Source organism: Lithobates pipiens, unplaced genomic scaffold (assembly GCF_037356315.1).
Source record: "Lithobates pipiens isolate NorthernLeopardFrog02 unplaced genomic scaffold, aLitPip1_a1.2 Scaffold_35, whole genome shotgun sequence".
Classification (NCBI taxonomy): domain Eukaryota; kingdom Metazoa; phylum Chordata; class Amphibia; order Anura; family Ranidae; genus Lithobates; species Lithobates pipiens.
In genome coordinates, this window is record NW_027507811.1 from 19,706,302 (window position 1) to 19,726,643 (window position 20,342).

General features: G+C 46.8%; 3 protein-coding genes across 3 annotated transcripts in view; 1 reads left to right on the forward strand and 2 right to left on the reverse strand.

Moving 5' to 3' along the window:
• The window catches only part of LOC143955405 (uncharacterized), a 50,843-nt gene extending 35,809 nt beyond the window's left edge, over nt 1-15,034 (reverse strand). The window contains 5 exon segments of the mRNA XM_077465458.1: nt 49-207; nt 12,946-13,161; nt 13,265-13,362; nt 13,479-13,610; nt 14,956-15,034. Of these exon segments, the coding sequence (XP_077321584.1) occupies nt 49-207; nt 12,946-13,161; nt 13,265-13,362; nt 13,479-13,512 (507 nt within the window). The 5' untranslated portion in view covers nt 13,513-13,610; nt 14,956-15,034.
• The window catches only part of LOC143955192 (uncharacterized), a 422,346-nt gene that overhangs the window by 243,482 nt on the left and 158,522 nt on the right, over nt 1-20,342 (forward strand).
• Nucleotides 8,290-12,901, reverse strand: LOC143956353 (uncharacterized). The gene is made up of 2 exons (XM_077466570.1): nt 12,689-12,901; nt 8,290-9,570 (listed from the first exon to the last, which is right to left on the reverse strand). The coding sequence occupies exons 1-2, from the start codon at nt 12,750-12,752 to the stop codon at nt 8,573-8,575; spliced, it is 1,062 nt and encodes a 353-aa protein (XP_077322696.1). The 5' UTR covers nt 12,753-12,901; the 3' UTR covers nt 8,290-8,572.

Sequence of the window (20,342 nt, forward strand, 5' to 3'; positions counted from 1 at the left end):
TCTACTTATAGAATAATTCTCAAGTTCTTTTGGGCCAGTTCCATCTACCTGATCATTCTCTTTATAATTGTGATCTCCCTGGTTGGAATCCCGGGAATCCAGAGGACAACCCTCCTCCATAGACTGCTGATCTCCACTCACCAACCTCTCTTCTTCTTCCTCTTCTTCCTTTTTAATCTCAGCTTTGATGTCTTTCGATTCTTTGATCTAAAACCCAAAGATGATAGAACACATTTATAAAAAGAAAGACGAGATTACATAGAAGAATGTCCTCTCATAGCTTAGAATACATGTTGAGGTCTACATGCTCAGTCCCACCTACCTGATGATGGTGGGGGATGGTGAGATCTTCCTGTGTGGAATCCCGGGAATACAGAGGACGGGGACATCTCTCTGGTGGGTTCCCATTACTGGATCCATCTGTAGGAAACACACACACTGACTAAATACATTGTTTCTATGGGATTGATTTACTAAAACGAGAGTGTGCAATATCTGGTGCAGCTGTGCATGGTAGGTTCTAACTTCAGTTTGTTGAATTAAGCTTTGACAAAAAAAACTTGGAAGTTGATTGGTTTATCTGCAGAGCTGCACCAGATTTAGCACTCTCTGGTTTTAGTAAACCAACCTCTATGAGTTTATCAGATGATGGGGGATCTAGGTGGACCCTCCGTACTGCTCTCTCCTTTACAATAAAGTCTCCTCTTACCCGGTGATGTGAGGGGCGGCTGATTCTCCATCATGACGTCCTTGTAGAGATCCTTGTGTCCTTCTAAATACTCCCAACTTCTGGATGTTAAGGGATCACCAGATATTTTCTTCACCACTTTATAATCCTGTTGAAAGAGAGAAATTATCAATGGTCACTCCTGACCTCTTATATTCCTCCTCAGCTCTCCAGATAGGATATTATTTTAATTACAGAGATAAAAATGATGTCATATGACCTCCCAGAATCCTCCTCACCTCCTCCTGATCTATACAGGACTCTCCTCTCTGTAGACGGATAATAAACTAAGAATTATCTGGACTGGGATGAATATTGTCTGCCCAGAGTTCCTCCCGAGTTCTGACACCTCAGACTGCTATTAAAGAACAACTCTAACTAAAATCTTTTATTTTGGCTTGGAATGACTGAAGAAGAAATAATATTAATACATTTTTCTGTCTGTGTCCTGGATGGGGAGATATCCTTTCACTTCATGTCCAGCATATATCTGGTCTATAAACCAGAGGCTCTGGATGGACAGTTGGATAAATGGTTCTATATTTAGGATGTATCCGGTCTATAAACCAGAGGCTCTGGATGGACAGTTGGATAAATGGTTCTATATTTAGGATGTATCCGGTCTATAAACCAGAGGCTCTGGATGGACAGTTGGATAAATGGCTCTATATTTAGGATGTATCCGGTCTATAAACCAGAGGCTCTGGATGGACAGTTGGATAAATGGTTCTATATTTAGGATGTATCCGGTCTATAAACCAGAGGCTCTGGATGGACAGTTGGATAAATGGTTCTATATTTAGGATGTATCCAGGCTATATACCAGAGGCTCTGGATGGACAGTTGGATAAATGGTTCTATATTTAGGATGTATCCGGTCTATAAACCAGAGGCATTGGATGGACAGTTGGATAAATGGTTCTATATTTAGGATGTATCCGGTCTATAAACCAGAGGCTCTGGATGGACAGTTGGATAAATGGTTCTACATTTAGGATGTATCCGGTCTATAAACCAGAGGCTCTGGATGGACAGTTGTATAAATGGTTCTATATTTAGGATGTATCTGGTCTATAAACCAGAGGCTCTGGATGGACAGTTGGATAAATGGTTCTATATTTAGGATGTATCCGGTCTATAAACCAGAGGCTCTGGATGGACAGTTGGATAAATGGTTCTATATTTAGGATGTATCCGGTCTATAAACCAGAGGCTCTGGATGGACAGTTGGATAAATGGTTCTATATTTAGGATGTATCCGGTCTATAAACCAGAGGCTCTGGATGGACAGTTGGATAAATGGTTCTATATTTAGGATGTATCCGGTCTATAAACCAGAGGCTCTGGATGGACAGTTGGATAAATGCTTCTCTTTTGAGGATGTGTACATATTATAATACTCTATAAACACGTCTGTATAGTAGTATCTGGTGGAGGTAAAAGGCATCACAGTGGTGACTATGGAGGAAGAGGACGGACATGACGGGGGGTTTACTGGGTATAAATATAAAACAATTTGTATTACCTCCTCTGCTGCCGATGGTGAGGATATCCTTCTCTGCTTCCTGCAAACTGTCTCATCTCTAGGACCCGCCCATCTATAGAGGAAATCACTTCCTGTCTCTGCGTTCCACTGAAAAGAATTGAGATCGCCATCTTGTGGAGAAAAAAAACAACTGCAGCCTGCGATTTTTAAATACTTTGAAAGCTGCTTCTTGGATTGTTCCTCAGTTTTGGTGCCTGACCACTTGCCATATACAGTAGTCATTGTATAAAAACAACAAGACGGCGGGCTCCTGAAAGTTGGGGGGTGTATAAGAATGGCCTCCCCTTTGCACTGCTCATGTACGCCCTCTAGAGCATGCAGTGGTACGCTCGGTGATCACTGTGTCCATCAGACACGGCAGATCACAGAGCGGGGAAAGGACCAATGAAGTTAGTCATGTCCCATGTGATCACTGTGACCAATCACAGCCATCACAAATGTGAATAAAGGCTGCATGTTAGAACCACCACTCTGTTTCCTCTTATACTGATTGGCTGTGAGAGGAAACAGAGTGTTATCCCTGTGATCAGTACAGTACGGTGTCACCAGAGCAGCCAACCAATGGCCCTGGTCACTACCAACTCCAGTACAGTATCATCATACCAATGCAACCACCAACAGTGTCCCTGATCACTAACCACCCCAGTAAAAAGTCACCAGGCCACAGTGTTCCTGATTACAGTGCCAACAGACAAGTGTAAGCCAGCAAAAGTGTTTCTGATTGTGTCAACCTCATGTCACAAATCCAGTGTAGGCCAATACCGGTGTTCTTGATCACTGCTACACCAGTCCTACTGTCACCAGACCAGTGGACCCCACCAACATCGTTTCTGATCAATGCTATATTGATATAATATGATATATATGAGTCCCATTGTAAGCCAGTAACAGCGTTCCTGATCTCGGCTACACCAGTCCTACTATAACCAGACCAGCGTAGCCAGTAACAGTGTTCCTGATCACCAGTACGAGTCCCAATGTCCCCAGACCAGTGTAGCCAGTAACAGTGTTCCTGATCACCAGTACGAGTCCCATTATCCCCAGACCAGTGTAGCCAGTAACAGTGTTCCTGATCACCAGTACGAGTCCCAATGTCCCCAGACCAGTGTAGCCAGTAACAGTGTTCCTGATCACCAGTATGAGTCCCATTATGCCCAGACCAGTGTAGCCAGTAACAGTGTTCCTGATCACCAGTACGAGTCCCATGGTCCCCAGACCAGTGTAGCCAGTAACAGTGTTCCTGATCACCAGTACGAGTCCCAATGTCCCCAGACCAGTGTAGCCAGTAACAGTGTTCCTGATCACCAGTACGAGTCCCAATGTCCCCAGACCAGTGTAGCCAGTAACAGTGTTCCTGATCACCAGTACGAGTCCCATTATCCCCAGACCAGTGTAGCCAGTAACAGTGTTCCTGATCACCAGTACGAGTCCCATTGTCCCCAGACCAGTGTAGCCAGTAACAGTGTTCCTGATCACCAGTACGAGTCCCATTGTCCCCAGACCAGCGTAGCCAGTAACAGTGTTCCTGATCACCAGTACGAGTCCCATTGTCCCCAGACCAGTGTAGCCAGTAACAGTGTTCCTGATCACCAGTACAAGTCCCAATGTCCCCAGACCAGTGTAGCCAGTAACAGTGTTCCTGATCACCAGTACGAGTCCCAATGTCCCCAGACCAGTGTAGCCAGTAACAGTGTTCCTGATCACCAGTACGAGTCCCATTATCCCCAGACCAGTGTAGCCAGTAACAGTGTTCCTGATCACCAGTACGAGTCCCAATGTCCCCAGACCAGTGTAGCCAGTAACAGTGTTCCTGATCACCAGTACGAGTCCCATTATCCCCAGACCAGTGTAGCCAGTAACAGTGTTCCTGATCACCAGTACGAGTCCCAATGTCCCCAGACCAGTGTAGCCAGTAACAGTGTTCCTGATCACCAGTACGAGTCCCAATGTCCCCAGACCAGTGTAGCCAGTAACAGTGTTCCTGATCACCAGTGCGAGTCCCATTGTCCCCAGACCAGTGTAGCCAGTAACAGTGTTCCTGATCACCAGTACGAGTCCCATTGTCCCCAGACCAGCGTGAGAAACCATGTTCCTGATCACCACCACACCAATCCCAGTGCTACCAGAACTGAGTATGCAAACAACGGTGTTCCTGAAAACTGCGAAATCAGTCCTTGTGTCAACAGACCAGTGTCAGCCAGTAACAGTGTTCCTGATTGACGCCATACCAGTTCTCCAGTGTTGCTAGACCAGTGTATGCCTGCAAAAGTGTTGTTGATAACTAGCCTCACCAGTCCGAATGTCGACAGACCAGCCTAAGGCAGCAACTGTGTTCCTAACTGCAGCCACATCAATACCAGGGTCACCAGACAGATGCAGCAAGCAATAATGTTCCTGTTCGTTAGCCTCCCCAGGGGCCAGTGTCATAAGAACCAGTGTAGCCAGCAACAGTTTCCTGTGATTGCCACCATTCTAGTACAGTGTCACCAGAACCAGTGCAGTGTTCCTGATTGCTGCCACACCAGAGCAGTGTCATCTCAGCCTACTGCCTGGGCCAATGCTTTGCCTGATTGACGACCACATTACTGTCTGTTGTCTTACCTGACCCATCTGTGCATCCCACCGACTAAGATACCGAGACACCGGTCCCAGCCATCCCCTACAGACATCTGCACTCCCGGAACCACAGGAACTCTATTGTTCACCCTTTGTTCATCCTCCTATACTTCCTGGTCAGTGAGCATGGCATTCTTAGGGGCAGCCATGTTCCAGAAGGCCAGGCTTACTTGGCTTATACGTACGAGGACTGCTACAGGTGACAAAACACGGCTGTATTCCCGGACACAGGCGACCATTACAGTACACTTGCTAAATATTTGATTTTTGTAAGGGATAAATGCAAAAACATAATCAATCCATACACTGAAAAAGTTTCTCACATGTGGTATCTCCATACAGGGCCGGTGCTACCACTAGGCACCCGCCTAGGGCGCACTGCTGCCTAGGGGCGCCTGGCCACTGGTTTCCCTCCACGTCTGCATGCTCTGCAGGATGCAGCATGTAACTAACTCAGTCCGACCGGTAGTGTAACTAGAGGACTGGAGCCAGCGCTAAAGGAAGCAAAACCAATGCTTCCTGTATAGTGGCGCCTTCTGTCACATGTGCAGGGCAAAGGGGGTGGAGCCAAAGGGGCAGCAAAATTAGGTTTCGCCTAGGGTGTTAAAAATCCTTGCACCAGCCCTGTCTCCATACTTAGGAGGAGGAGCAGAATGTGTTTTGGAGTGTAATTCTAAGTATTCCCATATTGCGTGTTTTAATATTTTATTAATTGGGAACTTTGTGTAAAAAAGTATAGTTTTATTTACTTTCCACATTTTCCAAAAATTTGTGAAGAAAAAAATTGAAGCACCTCGGAGTGTTTACTCTCCAAATTTTAGAAATTTTGTGGGTGTTTCTTCTGTCCTTGTGCTCCACGGCCTCCAAAATGTGAATGGTAGTCAACAAATCACATGTGTAATGTTTGCACCTAGAAAGCCTGAAGGTGCTTCCATTGGGTTGTGTAATGGGGCAACTATGTGGCAGATGAGGTTTAATGTTTATAAATATAACATTCTGCACTTGAGGGCTAAGAATATACATCATATATACCAGGGGGGAGAACAACTGGGGGGTCCATAGTGGAGAAGGATCTTGTTAAAATGACAACTTTGTGAAATAAACTCAGATTTTATTTTATTTTAATATTTTGACACTTACACCCCACAACCGTCTACTTTCCAAAAATGGGTCATTTTGGGGGTGTTTGTCCTGTCCCGGCATTTCAGGGCTTCAAGACTTGAGGTAGGCAGTTAAAATATCAGAACTGATTAACCACTTGCCTACTGGGCACTTGTACCCCCTTCTTGTTCAGGCCAATTTTCAACTTTCAGCCCCCTCTGTCTCTCCCTCCAAGACCCCTCCTCTCTCTTTCCCTCGCCCCTCTGTCCCAGACCCCCCCCCCTCTCTTGCTCTCCCTGCCCCCCCTCTCTATCTCCCTGCCCTCCTCTTTACCTTCTCTCACTTCCTGCCCCCACTCTCCCTGCCCTGTCTCTCCCCCACTTTCTCTTCCTGCCCTCCACCCTCTCCCTGTCCTCTCTCCTGCTCCTTTCTCTCTCCCTGCCTTCTCTCTCTTCCTGCCCTCCCCTCTCTCTGTTCCTGCCCCCCTCTCTCCCTGCCCTCTCTTACTTCCTGCCCCTACTCTCCCCCCTTGCCCCTTTCGCTCTCCCCCTCCCTCTCTCCCCGTCCTCTCTCTCGCCCCTTTCTCTCTCCGCCTCTCTCCCTGTCCTCTATCTCTCCCCCTCTCTCTCCCTGTCCTCTCTCTCCCCCTGTCCTCTCTCTCACCCCTTTCTCCCCCTCCATCCAGTCCTCTCTCTCCCCCTCTCCCATTCCCTCCCTGTCCTCTCTCCCCCCCCGTCCTCTCTCTTGCCCCTTTCTCTCTCCCGCCCCTTTCTCTCTCCCCCTCTCCCTGTCCTCTCTCTCTCTCGCCCCTTTCTCTCTCCCCCTCTCCCTGTCCTCTCTCTCGCCCCTTTCTCTCTCCCCCTCTCGTCCCTTTCTCTCTCCCTGTCCTCTCTCTCGCCCCTTTCTCTCCCCCCTCCCTCCCTGTCCTCGCTCTCTTCCCTTTCTCTCTCCCCCTCTCTCACCCCTTTTCTCTCTCCCCCTCTCCCTGTCCTCTCTGTCACCCCTTTCTCTCTCCCCCTCTCCTTGTCCTCTCTCCCTGTCCTCTCTCTCGCCCCTTTCTCTCTCCGCCTCTCTCCCTGTCCTCTCTCTCTCCCTGTCCTCTCTCTCCCCCTGTCCTCTCTCTCACCCCTTTCTCCCCCTCCATCCAGTCCTCTCTCTCCCCCTCTCCCATTCCCTCCCTGTCCTCTCTCCCCCCCCGTCCTCTCTCTTGCCCCTTTCTCTCTCATCCTCTCCCGCCCCTTTCTCTCTCCCCCTCTCCCTGTCCTCTCTCTCGCCCCTTTCTCTCTCCCCCTCTCCCTGTCCTCTCTCCCCCTCTCCCTGTCCTCTCTCTCGCCCCTTTCTCTCTCCCCCTCTCCTCTCTCTCGTCCCTTTCTCTCGCCCCTTTCTCTCTCCCTGTCCTCTCTCTCGCCCCTTTCTCTCTCCCCCTCTCCCTCCCTGTCCTCTCTCACCCCTTTTTCTCTCCCCCTCTCCTCTATCTCGCCCCTTTCTCTCTCCCCCTCTCCTTCAAAATTTTCAGTCTCTTTTCCCCACCCCTTTCTCTCTCCCCCTCTCCCTGTCCTCTCTCTCGCCCCTTTCTCTCTCCCCCTGTCCTCTCTCTCGCCCCTTTCTCTCTCCCCCTGTCCTCTCTCTCGCCCCTTTCTCTCTCCCCCTCCCTGTCCTCTCTCCCGCCCCTTTCTCTCTCCTGTCCTCTCTCCCGCCCCTTTCTCTCTCCCCCTCCCTGTCCTCTCTCCTGCCCCTTTCTCTCTCCCCCTCCCTGTCCTCTCTCCCGCCCCTTTCTCTCTCCCCCTCCCTGTCCTCTCTCCCGCCCCTTTCTCTCTCCCCCTCCCTGTCCTCTCTCTCCCCCTCCCTCCCTGTCCTCTCTCTCGTCCCTTTCTCTCTCTCCCTCTCCTTGTTCTCTCTCTCCCCCTCTCCCTCCCTGTCCTCTCTCACCCCTTTCTCTCTCCCCCTCTCCCTCCCTGTCCTCTCTCACCCCTTTCTCTCTCCCCCTGTCCTCTCTCTCTCTCCCATTCTCTCCCTGTCCTCTCTCTCACCCCTTTCTCTCTCCCTCACTGTCCTCTCTCTCGCCCCTTTCTCTCTCCCCCTCTCCTTCAAAATTTTTTATTTATAAACTAAAAGTGATGGAGAAACACAACCAAAAGAAAGCTTTCCATGTCTCAAAAATTATATCAAATTCATTTGGGTGCGGTGTTGTATTGTTAGTCAAATTATCACTGTGCTGGAAAGGAAAGAATGGCGTATACAGGAAGGGGGAATAACACGGCGGTCTTTAAGTGGTTAACAAACAATAAAAACGAAGATAGAATCTAAATCAAAACCTTTATAATTGAAGATAATAAACCATAAAGTGTATTTATTATTGGTTGGACCAATGAGAAGCCGGCGTCTCCAGAAAAACATAAAAAGACCAATAATGTCCAGAAACCGATATCAACCAATAAGAAGTTTTGTCCATGTACTGTCATATCTGGCCATGTATTAGCACAGTTTAGTTGTCTGTGTGAGTGCGGGACCGAGTCATCTCTGTATGTTTAGAGGATCGTATTACTAGAATTCAATCCCTGCAGACTCAGATCTATCAGACGTTAGCCGAAAAAGCTTGTGTGCTTTTTCTGGTGTTGCGCAAGGCTTCCTTTCTGAGCGAAAGATTTCCCGCACTCTGAACACGAATAAGGACGCTCACCCGTGTGAATTCTCTGGTGTTCATCAAGGTTTCTTTTCTGATTGAAAGATTTCCCGCACGCTGAACATGAATAAGGACGCTCACCCGTATGAATCTTCTGGTGTTCATCAAAGGAATATTTCCAATTGAAACATTTTCCACACTCCGAACATGAATAAGGACGCTCGCCCGTGTGATCTCTCTGGTGTACAAGAAGTTTTTCTTTTGTAATGAAACCTTTCCCGCACTCTGAACACGAATAGGGACGCTCCCCCGTGTGAAGCTTCTGGTGCCTAATAAGACTTTTATTCTCACTGAAACCTTTCCCGCACTCTGAACATGAATAGGGAATCTCACCCGTGTGACATCTCTGGTGTGCAATAAGATTTTTTTTGTCGGCGAAACATTTCCCGCACTCAGAACATGAATAAGGACATTCACCTGTGTGACTTCTTTGGTGTATAAGAAGGATTCTTTTCTCAGTAAAACATTTCCCGCACTCTGAACACGGAAAGGGACGCACACCCATGTGCATTCTAAGATGTTTAAGTAGGTGGTTTTTCTGAAAGAAACACTTCCCGCACTCTGAACATGAATGGGGGCGCTCCCCAGTGTGAAGCTTCCGGTGTCTAATAAGATTGTTTTTCAGAGTGAAACACTTCCCGCACTCTGAACATGAATAGGGACGCTCAGCAGTGTGACATTTCTCGTGTTTAAGAAGTGCTCTCTTTTTTGTAAAAAGTTTCCCGCACACTGAACATGACAATGAAGTCTCTTCTGTGTGATCTCCTTCCTGCCCTGAAGAAGATTCCTCGGGAATAGACGGATCTATTAAAGTATTTCTCCTGTGAGATCTTAGAGTCCTGGGATGTGATTTATCAGAAGGTTCCTCAGACGTATTCCGGACATTATGGTCATCTGCTGAGAAACAATTTTACAATAAATGTTAGAAGAATTGTTGAAGTCACATATGTTAGACCAGCATTGAATCTGTGAGCTCTGACATGCAAGTGGGTGCAATCAAAACGGAAATATAAATTCAAAGTAGATAAACGATTCAAAACACCCAAATCACACCGTGCAACTCTGTGCATTCATAGCATTGTTGTTATTGAGGAATGGAGATGGACCTTTCATATGGTGTACAGTATCTCCTCCTCATTTGTTGGGAACATGACGTTATATTGAGGAATGGAGATGGACCTTTCATATGGTGTACAGTATCTCCTCCTCATTTGTTGGGAACATGACGTTATATTGAGGAATGGAGATGGACCTTTCATATGGTGTACAGTATCTCCTCCTCATTTGTTGGGAACATGACATCATAGTGAGGAATGGAGATGGACCTTTCATATGGTGTACAGTATCTCCTCCTCATTTGTTGGGAACATGACGTTATATTGAGGAGTGGAGATGGACCTTTCATATGGTGTACAGTATCTCCTCCTCATTTGTTGGAAACATGACGTTATATTGAGGAATGGAGATGGACCTTTCATATGGTGTACAGTATCTCCTCCTCATTTGTTGGGAGCATGACGTTATATTGAGGAATGGAGATGGACCTTTCATATGGTGTACAGTATCTCCTCCTCATTTGTTGGGAGCATGACATCATAGTGAGGAATGGAGATGGACCTTTCATATGGTGTACAGTATCTCCTCCTCATTTGTTGGGAGCATGACGTTATATTGAGGAATGGAGATGGACCTTTCATATGGTGTACAGTATCTCCTCCTCATTTGTTGGGAACATGACATTATAGTGAGGAATGGAGATGGACCTTTCATATGGTGTACAGTATCTCCTCCTCATTTGTTGGGAACATGACGTTATATTGAGGAGTGGAGATGGACCTTTCATATGGTGTACAGTATCTCCTCCTCATTTGTTGGGAGCATGACATCATAGTGAGGAATGGAGATGGACCTTTCATATGGTGTACAGTATCTCCTCCTCATTTGTTGGGAACATGACGTTATATTGAGGAATGGAGATGGACCTTTCATATGGTGTACAGTATCTCCTCCTCATTTGTTGGGAACATGACATCATAGTGAGGAATGGAGATGGACCTTTCATATGGTGTACAGTATCTCCTCCTCATTTGTTGGGAACATGACGTTATATTGAGGAATGGAGATGGACCTTTCATATGGTGTACAGTATCTCCTCCTCATTTGTTGGGAACATGACGTTATATTGAGGAATGGAGGTGGACCTTTCATATGGTGTACAGTATCTCCTCCTCATTTGTTGGGAACATGACGTTATATTGAGGAATGGAGATGGACCTTTCATATGGTGTACAGTATCTCCTCCTCATTTGTTGGGAACATGACGTTATATTGAGGAATGGAGATGGACCTTTCATATGGTGTACAGTATCTTCTCCACATTTGTTGGGAACATGACGTTATATTGAGGAATGAAGATGGACCTTTCATATGATGTACAGTATCTCCTCCTCATTTGTTGGGAACATGACGTTATATTGAGGAATGGAGATGGACCTTTCATATGGTGTACAGTATCTCCTCCTCATTTGTTGGGAACATGACATTATATTGAGGAATGGAGATGGACCTTTCATATGGTGTACAGTATCTCCCCCTCATTTGTTGGGAACATGATGTTATATTGAGGAATGGAGATGGACCTTTCATATGGTGTACAGTATCTCCTCCTCATTTGTTGGGAGCATGACATCATAGTGAGGAATGGAGATGGACCTTTCATATGGTGTACAGTATCTCCTCCTCATTTGTTGGGAACATGACGTTATATTGAGGAATGGAGATGGACCTTTCATATGGTGTACAGTATCTCCTCCTCATTTGTTGGGAACATGACGTTATATTGAGGAATGGAGGTGGACCTTTCATATGGTGTACAGTATCTCCTCCTCATTTGTTGGGAACATGACGTTATATTGAGGAATGGAGATGGACCTTTCATATGGTGTACAGTATCTCCTCCTCATTTGTTGGGAACATGACGTTATATTGAGGAATGGAGATGGACCTTTCATATGGTGTACAGTATCTTCTCCACATTTGTTGGGAACATGACGTTATATTGAGGAATGAAGATGGACCTTTCATATGATGTACAGTATCTCCTCCTCATTTGTTGGGAACATGACGTTATATTGAGGAATGGAGATGGACCTTTCATATGGTGTACAGTATCTCCTCCTCATTTGTTGGGGACATGACATTATATTGAGGAATGGAGATGGACCTTTCATATGGTGTACAGTATCTCCCCCTCATTTGTTGGGAACATGATGTTATATTGAGGAATGGATATGGACCTTTCATATGGTGTACAGTATCTCCTCCTCATTTGTTGGGAACATGACATTATATTGAGGAATGGAGATGGACCTTTCATATGGTGTACAGTATCTCCCCCTCATTTGTTGGGAACATGACATTATATTGAGGAATGGAGATGGTCCTTTCATATGGTGTACAGTATCTCCTCCTCATTTGTTGGGAACATGACGTTATATTGAGGAATGGAGATGGACCTTTCATATGGTGTCCAGTATCTCCTCCTCATTTGTTGGGAACATTGTTTGATGTAGTAAATATACATAATTGCCTTATTGTGCTGAGGACTAGAGTTGATTCATGTGCTTTACAATATACACAGTACATTGGGGCGGTGGGGTAGGTACATCGATGATGTTCCTACTATCAGCAGTTAAAGTTTTTTTCATTTTTATTACAAATACCAAATATGGTTACTAATAATTGTAGGAACTTTTGTTTACACCGTTGATCTGAAAAGTTGCATTTTGGGATCAGGATGGAATCTTTTTAACCTAAAGAAAATGAGGCTCGAGCTTTATATATCCTGCCTTCCTCTGTAACAACTACTGCTTCGAAATTTTACGTTTTCTCCTGGGTGTATTCAGTAGACATAGACTTTTTCTCCTCTGATGTAACAAAGTAAATACAAACTTTATAGTCATAGAAATAAAATAATAATGGGAACTGGTTCTATATTTGGTGTTTTTAAACTTACTTGTGTCTAGATGTAGAGAAGATTCCTCTTGTTCACATTTCATAATCATCTCCCCCTCCTCCATAGACGGCTGATCTCCACTCACCAACCTCTCTTCTTCTTCTTCTTTAATCTCAGCTTTGATGGGTTTGCGTTCTTCACACTAAAACTCAAATATGATAGAACATATTTATAAAAAGAAAGAAGAGATTAAAAAGAAGAATATCCACTCATAGCTTAGAATACATGTTGAGGTCTACATGCTCAGTCCCACCTACCTGATGATGGTGGGGGATGGTGTGATCTTCCTGTGTGGAATCCCGGGAATACAGAGGACGGGGACATCTCTCTCTGTCTATATGTAGAGAAGATTCCTCCTGTTTACTTTTCATAGTCATCTCCCCCTCCTCCATAGACTGCTGATCTCCACTCACCAACCTCTCTTCTTCTTCTTCTTCTTTATCCTCAACTTTGATGACTTTCAGTTCTTCGCCCTGAACCCCAAAGTTGATAGAATACATTTGTAAAATGAAACATAAGAATGTCCTCTCATAGCTTAGAATACATGTTGTGTTCTAATTGCTCAGTCCCACCTACCTGATGATGGTGGGGGATGGTGTGACCTTCCTGTGTGGAATCCCGGGAATACAGAGGACGGGGACATCTCTCTGGTGGGTTCCCATTACTGGATCCATCTGTAGGAAACACACACACTGACTGAATACATTGTTTCTATGTGTTTATCAGATGATGGGGGATCTAGGTGGAGCCTCCGTACTGCTCTCTCCTTTACAATAAAGTCTCCTCTTACCCGGTGATGTGAGGGGCGGCTGATTCTCCATCATGACGTCCTTGTAGAGATCCTTGTGTCCTTCTAAATACTCCCAAATCCTCCCAACTGCTGGATGTTAAGGGATCACCAGATATATTCTTCACCACAATCCTGTTGAAAAAGAGAAATTATCAATGGTCACTCCTCCTATTTTCCTCCTCACCTATCCAGATAGAATATTATTTTAATTACAGAGATAAAAATTATGTCATGTGACCTCCCAGAATCCTCCTCACCTCCTCCTGATCTACACACGACTCTCCTCTCTGTAGACGGTCATAAAATGAGAACTAACTGGACTGTACTGGGATGAAAAATGTCAGCACAAAGTTCTTCCTGAGTTCTGACACCTCAGATGGCTTTTTAAGAACATCTAACTAAAATCTTTTATGTTGGCTTGGAATGACTGGAGAAGAAATAATATTAATATATTTTTCTGTCTGTGTCCTGGATGGGGAGATATCCTTTAAGTTCATGATCAGCATGAATCCAGTCAATAGACCATAGACTCTGGATGGACAGTTGGATAAATGGTTCTATATTTAGGATGTATCTGGTCTATAAACCAGAGGCTCTGGATGGACAGTTGGATAAATGGCTCTATATTTGGGATGTATCCGATCTATAAACCAGAGGCTCTGGATGGACAGTTGGATTAATGGTTCTATATTTAGGATGTATCCGGTCTATAAACCAGAGGCTCTGGATGGACAGTTGGATAAATGGCTCTATATTTAGGATGTATCCGGTCTATAAACCAGAGGCTCTGGATGGACAGTTGGATAAATGGCTCTATATTTAGGATGTATCCGGTCTATAAACCAGAGGCTCTGGATGGACAGTTGGATAAATGGTTCTATATTTAGGACGTATCCGGTCTATAAACCAGAGGCTCTGGATGGATAGTTGGATAAATGGCTCTATATTTGGATGTATCCGGTCTATAAACCAGAGGCTCTGGATGGACAGTTGGATAAATGGCTCTATATTTAGGATGTATCCGGTCTATCAACCAGAGGCTCTGGATGGACAGTTGGATAAATGGCTCTATATTTGGATGTATCCGGTCTATAAACCAGAGGCTCTGGATGGACAGTTGGATAAATGGCTCTATATTTGGATGTATCCGGTCTATAAACCAGAGGCTCTGGATGGACAGTTGGATAAATGGTTCTATATTTAGGATGTATCCGGTCTATAAACCAGAGGCTCTGGATGGATAGTTGGATAAATGGCTCTATATTTGGATGTATCGGTCTATAAACCAGAGGCTCTGGATGGACAGTTGGATAAATGGTTCTATATTTAAGATGTGTACATATTATAATACTGTATATATTTGTCTGTATATGAAGTATCTGCTGGAGATAAAAAGACATCACAGTGACTATGGAGGAAGAGGACGGACATGACGGGGGGGATTACTGGGTATAAATATAAAATAATATCTTATTACCTCCTCTGCTGCCGATGGTGAGGATATCCTTCTCTGCTTCCTGCAAACTGTCTTATCTCTAGGTGTCTATAGAGGAAATCACTTCCTGTCTTTGCGTTCCACTGAAAAAAAGTGAGCTCACCATCTTGTGGAGAAAATAACAACTGCAGCCTGCAATTTTAAATACTTCTTGGATTGTTCTTAAGTTTTGGTGCCTAACCACTTGCCATATACAGTAACCGGTGTATATAAAAAACAAGAAGACTGTGGACTCCTGAAAGTTAGGGGCTGTATAAGAATGGCCTCTCTTTTGCACTGCTCGTTTACGCCCTCTAGACCGCGGAGTGGTGCGTTCCGCGATCCATCAGACGCAGCAGATCACAGAGAAGGGTACAAGACCAATGAAGTTAGTCCTGTCCCATGTGATCACTGTGACCAATCACAGCTATCACTAATGTGAACAAAGGTTGCATGTTAGAGCCACTCTGTTTCCTCTTACACCGATTGGCTGTGAGAGGAAACAATGTTATCCCAGTGATAAGCACAGTACGGTGTCACCAGAGCAGCCAACCAACGTCCCTGATCACTACCAACTCCACTACAGTATCACCATACCAGAGCAACCAGCAATAGAACCCCTTATAGCTAGTCATCCCAGTACAAAGTCATCACCAGACCAGTGTAGCCAGTCACAGTGTCCCTGATTGCTGTCACACCAGTACAGTGCCAACAGATAAGTGTAAGCCAGCAAAAGTGTTTCTGATTGTTTCCATCCTGTGACACTGTCACTTAACCATTGTAAGCCAATCAGTGCTCCCAATCACCGCTACACCAGTCCTACTGTCACCAGACCAGTGTTAGCCAGCAACAGTGTTCTTGATTATCACCACATGAGTTCCAAAGTCGCCAGACCAGTGTAAGCCAATCACACTGTTTCTGATCACTTGCCAAACCAGTCCCAGTGTCACCAGACCAGTGTAAGCCACCATCATTGTTCCTGATCACAGCTTCATAAATCCCAGTGCAGCCAGTAACAGTGTTCCCAATGTTCTCTAAACCAGTCCTACTGTCACCAGGCCGGTGTCTTGCCGAAAAAGGTCCCCCGGCGGATAATGTCCCCCCTGTACAGCGCAATGCGAACGACTACGGAGCCACCGAAAGGCTCCGAAGATGAACAGCTGATCATCGGCTCTACATGGCGCCTGCACACCACATTCTTCCCAGGTTCAAGCCCCACCATACAAGTGGACATAGAGTTTGAATATAAATATGCCGAGAGCAGCGAGGCCGCGCCCGAAGCGTGGCGAGCAAAGCGAGGCCACGCCCGAAGCGTGGTGAGCAAAGCGAGCCCGCAAGGGGCCCTGTTACAGGCGCCGTGCACAGCTGACTCACAGGTATTCAGCTTCGGCTATTTTTGGCGGCTCCGTTGTGGTTTCGTACTGCGCAAGCGCTGCGCCTGCGCAGTACAGGGGGGACATTATCCGCCGGGGGGGACCTTTCTCAGCAGAACACTGGTGCAGCCAGCAACAGTGTTCCTGATCACAAGTCCCATTGTCTCTAGCCAAGTAAGATTCAGTGTTCCTGATCACCGCTACACCAGTACCAGCCAGCAAAGACCAGTGTGTCATGGTTATGCAATAGTTTGTCTGCTTACCTGTTTCCATGTGTTCTTCTAGAGACCAGCCGACCCTCACCTGTCTGCTTTTGTAATCCATCCTCTGGCATGGCTCCACCCTAGCTCCTATCAGAGAGCTCTATATTAACCTGTGCACTGCAGGCCAGCAGTGCTGATCAACCTTTGTGTGTTAGCTTCCTGTTACCTGCCGTGTGCTCTTCTGTTGTTCCGTTACCGACTTTGGCGTGTCCTCGACTATCCCTGTTTGCCTGTGATCCTGACCTTTTGGCGTGTCCCTGACTATTCTCGTCTGCTTGTGGCCCCGACCTTGGCTTTGTCCCTCACTATCCCTATCCTCCTGTTGCCTACTGTGGGGGACCCAGGGGGTCGCGACCTGGAGCCAGTTGCAGCCAAGTCCATCCTCACCACTAGAGGCGCTGGTGAACACCTGCTGGCTCTTAGACTCCGCGCCCCAGGGAATCTTACGCTCTATCCCCGGTGGGACCTGTCTCCCGTCCGCAGCAGTCAGCCGTAGGGTCCACAACCTTGCGGTGCACTCCTGATCCCTACGGTGTGCATCTGTCACCTCACCTCAAGGTGACCTGACACAGTGGCAGGCAGCAACAGTGTTCTTGATTACCACCACATGAGTTCAAATTTCACTGGACCAGTGTAAGCCAGTCACACTGTCTCTGGTCGCTAGCCAAACCAGTCCCAGTGTTACCAGACCAGTGTATGCCACCATTATCATTCCTTTTTTTTTTTTTTTTTTTTTTTTTATTCTTTTTATTGGAAATTTTCACTGTGAAAGTACAAAACAGGGCCATTGGGGCATACCCCGGCCAATTGATGCACATAGCCATGTGCATAACATCATACAACTCACCGTGTATCTCACAACAAAAACATATATAGCTATAACTAAATAACCAAAACAACCACAAATTCGGTACCCAGGTTTCACATGGTAGGAGATATCTTTTCCTGTGGAACTACTCTTATCTCCCATCCGTTTGAGCTGGACGTTATGGGAATGGTTAGGATTAAGTGTGGTCACTGGACTAACCCCACTACTCACTTGTCTGGACCTCAGCACTCAACAGGGCCAGGTAATTATGGAGCCTATTTAGCCATGGCGATCCTCCATGGGCTCATCATCTGTCGTAGCCTCGGAGTCCGTCCACAAGTGCCAAACTTTTTCATATCTTTTGGGGCATCCTCGGGACAAATATGTTGCTTTTGTAGAGGGGTATCATTGTATTGGTTAATATTTTCCACGATGACAGGGTAGGGTGATTGGCTGACTTCCATTTTAGTACTATGGCTTTCCTCGTATAAAATAATAGGATACTTATTAGAGTACGGGTTGCTTTAGCTAATGTCAGATGTTCCACAAGGCCGAGGAGGCAGGCGCTGATTGTCAGAGGGATAGGTATGGTAGTTAACCCGTGAATAAATTGAGTTACCGTCTCCAATACTCTTGAACCAGTACGCAATTCCAGAATATATGTAGGAAGCCTGCAGGGGTGCCAGAGTATCTCCAGCAAGCAGCTGATGAGGTTGAGAAAATGCGGTGAAGGCGTTGGGGCATGTAGTATATTCTGCGCAGGATTTTGAATTGGATTAGCTTGTGTCTAGTAGTTGCAACTAGTGGCTGAAGCGGGTAAACCCACATGTCTTCCCAGTCCTCATTGTCAGGTTCCTGCACCACCGACCACAGATCACGCAACCCATCCAATCCAACATGAACTGATGGCAGCAGTACTCTGTATATTTCAGATAGTGCCTTTGAGAGTTTCGAGACCATCCTGCACCATCCGTAGCTGAACCGATTTAAATTGGGAATCAAAGGCGTGACGGAGCTGCAGAAACCTGAAGAAGAAAGAGTTCGGAAGTTGGAATTTGTTTTTCAGTCTGTCAAAAGTGAACAGACCCAGAACCATCTCAGATATCCTTCAAGTATTTGATGCCCCTTCTGGCCCATAATCCGGGGTCTGGTAGAGAGTGAAATTCGCTCAGCCTGGGATTACACCAGAGCGGTGTATTAGGGGACCATATGGCTTTCACCAGGTTAGGTGTTATTACCACCGTGTGCAAAGCCCTCATAGCCTGTCACCAACATCATTTCTGATCAATGCTTCATGTGTCCTAGTGTAAACCAATAACGGTGATCCTGATTTCGGCTACACCAGTCTTATAACCAGACCAGTGCAGCCAGCAACAGTGTTCCTGATCACCAACATGAGTCCTAATGTCCCACATAACAAAAGTATTAAGTGAATCTGGGATCGACAACGACAAGCATTCTTTTTTTATCTGAGAAATTTTGACAATTCAGGAGCGCATGAAGGCCATGGAGGAGAGGCAAGGTCAGAGCAGGCTATGAAGGGGGTGCAGGAGATGATCAGTGCCACAGTCAGGGCAGCGCAGTCCTGTGTCAGTGTCCCAACCTGTGCTTGAGCCCCTCCCTCTGCCCGGCCCTTACCCCCACCTATGCAGGGCTCCACTGCGGTGGTCTGGAGGTGCCAGTCCAGTGCTGATCCTCAGCCATGGTGCTGGCACTGCCTGCTGATTGGCTTCTCTGCTGCTATCTCCCTCACTGTCTGAAACCAGCACCGCGATAGAGACTGAGCACTGCCACCAGCACTGTGATAGAGAGCACTGACACCAACACCGTGATAGAGAGCACTGACACCAGCAACGAGATAGAGAGCACTGACACCAGCACCATGATAGAGAGCACTGACACCAGCACCGTGATAGAGAGCACTGACACCAGCACCGAGATAGAGAGCACTGACACCAGCACCGAGATAGAGAGCACTGACACCAGCACTGAGATAGAGAGCACTGACACCAGCACCGTGATAGAGAGCACTGACACCAGCACCGAGATAGAGAGCACTGACACCAGCATTGAGATAGAGAGCACTGACACCAGCACTGAGATAGAGAGCACTGACACCAGCACCGAGATAGAGAGCACTGACACCAGCACCGTGAAACCGACAGCTACATTAAAAAGAAGCCACTGACTGATCCAGTGAGCCCCCAGGACCATCAAAGTAAGTGAGAACTGACCAGACACTAACCCCTCCCCCTCTCTCCCTGCCCCCCTCCTCCTGAACTTCTCTCCCCCTGCCTCCTATCTCTCTCTGTTCCTTTTCTCTCTGCCCCTGCCCCTCTTCCTCCTCTCTCTCTTCCTGTCCCCTCCCCTCTTTTTCCATGCCTTCTCTCTACGCCCTTTCTCTCTCCCCTTCTCCCTGTCCCCTCTCCTGTCTCTCTCTGCCTTCAATCTCTCCCCCTGTTTCCTTTCTCTCTCCCGGCCCCCTCTCCTCTTTTTCATTGCCCCCTTCTCTCTCTCCCCCCCTCTTTCTCCCTGTCCCCTCTCTCCCCCCTCTTTCTCCCTGTCCCCTCTCCACCCCCTCTCTCTCCCTGTCCCCTCCCCCCTCTCTCCCTGTCCCCTCTCTCTCCCCGTTCCCTCTCCCCTCTCTCAGTCCCCTCTCTCTCCCGGTTCCCTCTTTCTCCCCTCTCTCTCTCCCAGTCCCCTCTCTCCTGGTTCCCTCTCTCCCAGTCCCCTCTCTCCTGGTTCCCTGTCTCCCCCCCTCTCTCTCCCAGTTCCCTCTCTCTCTCGGTCCCCTCTCTCTCGGTCCCCTTTCTCTCCCGGTTCCCTCTCTCCATCCTGGTCCCTTCTTTCTCCCAGTCCCCTCTTTCTCCTGGTTCCCTCTCTTCCGGTCCCCCCTCTCTCTATCCCTGTCCCCTCTCATGTCTCTCTCTCTCCCTGCCTCCATTC

Bases quoted from the DNA above. Each gene is read 5' to 3' on its own strand.
- LOC143956353 (XM_077466570.1), bottom strand. From the start codon at position 12,752: ATGGAGGAGGGGGAGATGATTATGAAATGTGAACAAGAGGAATCTTCT. The intron at 9,571-12,688 runs GTAAGTTTAAAA...ATTGTTTCTCAG, and splicing joins TTCTCTACATCTAGACACAA to CAGATGACCATAATGTCCGG.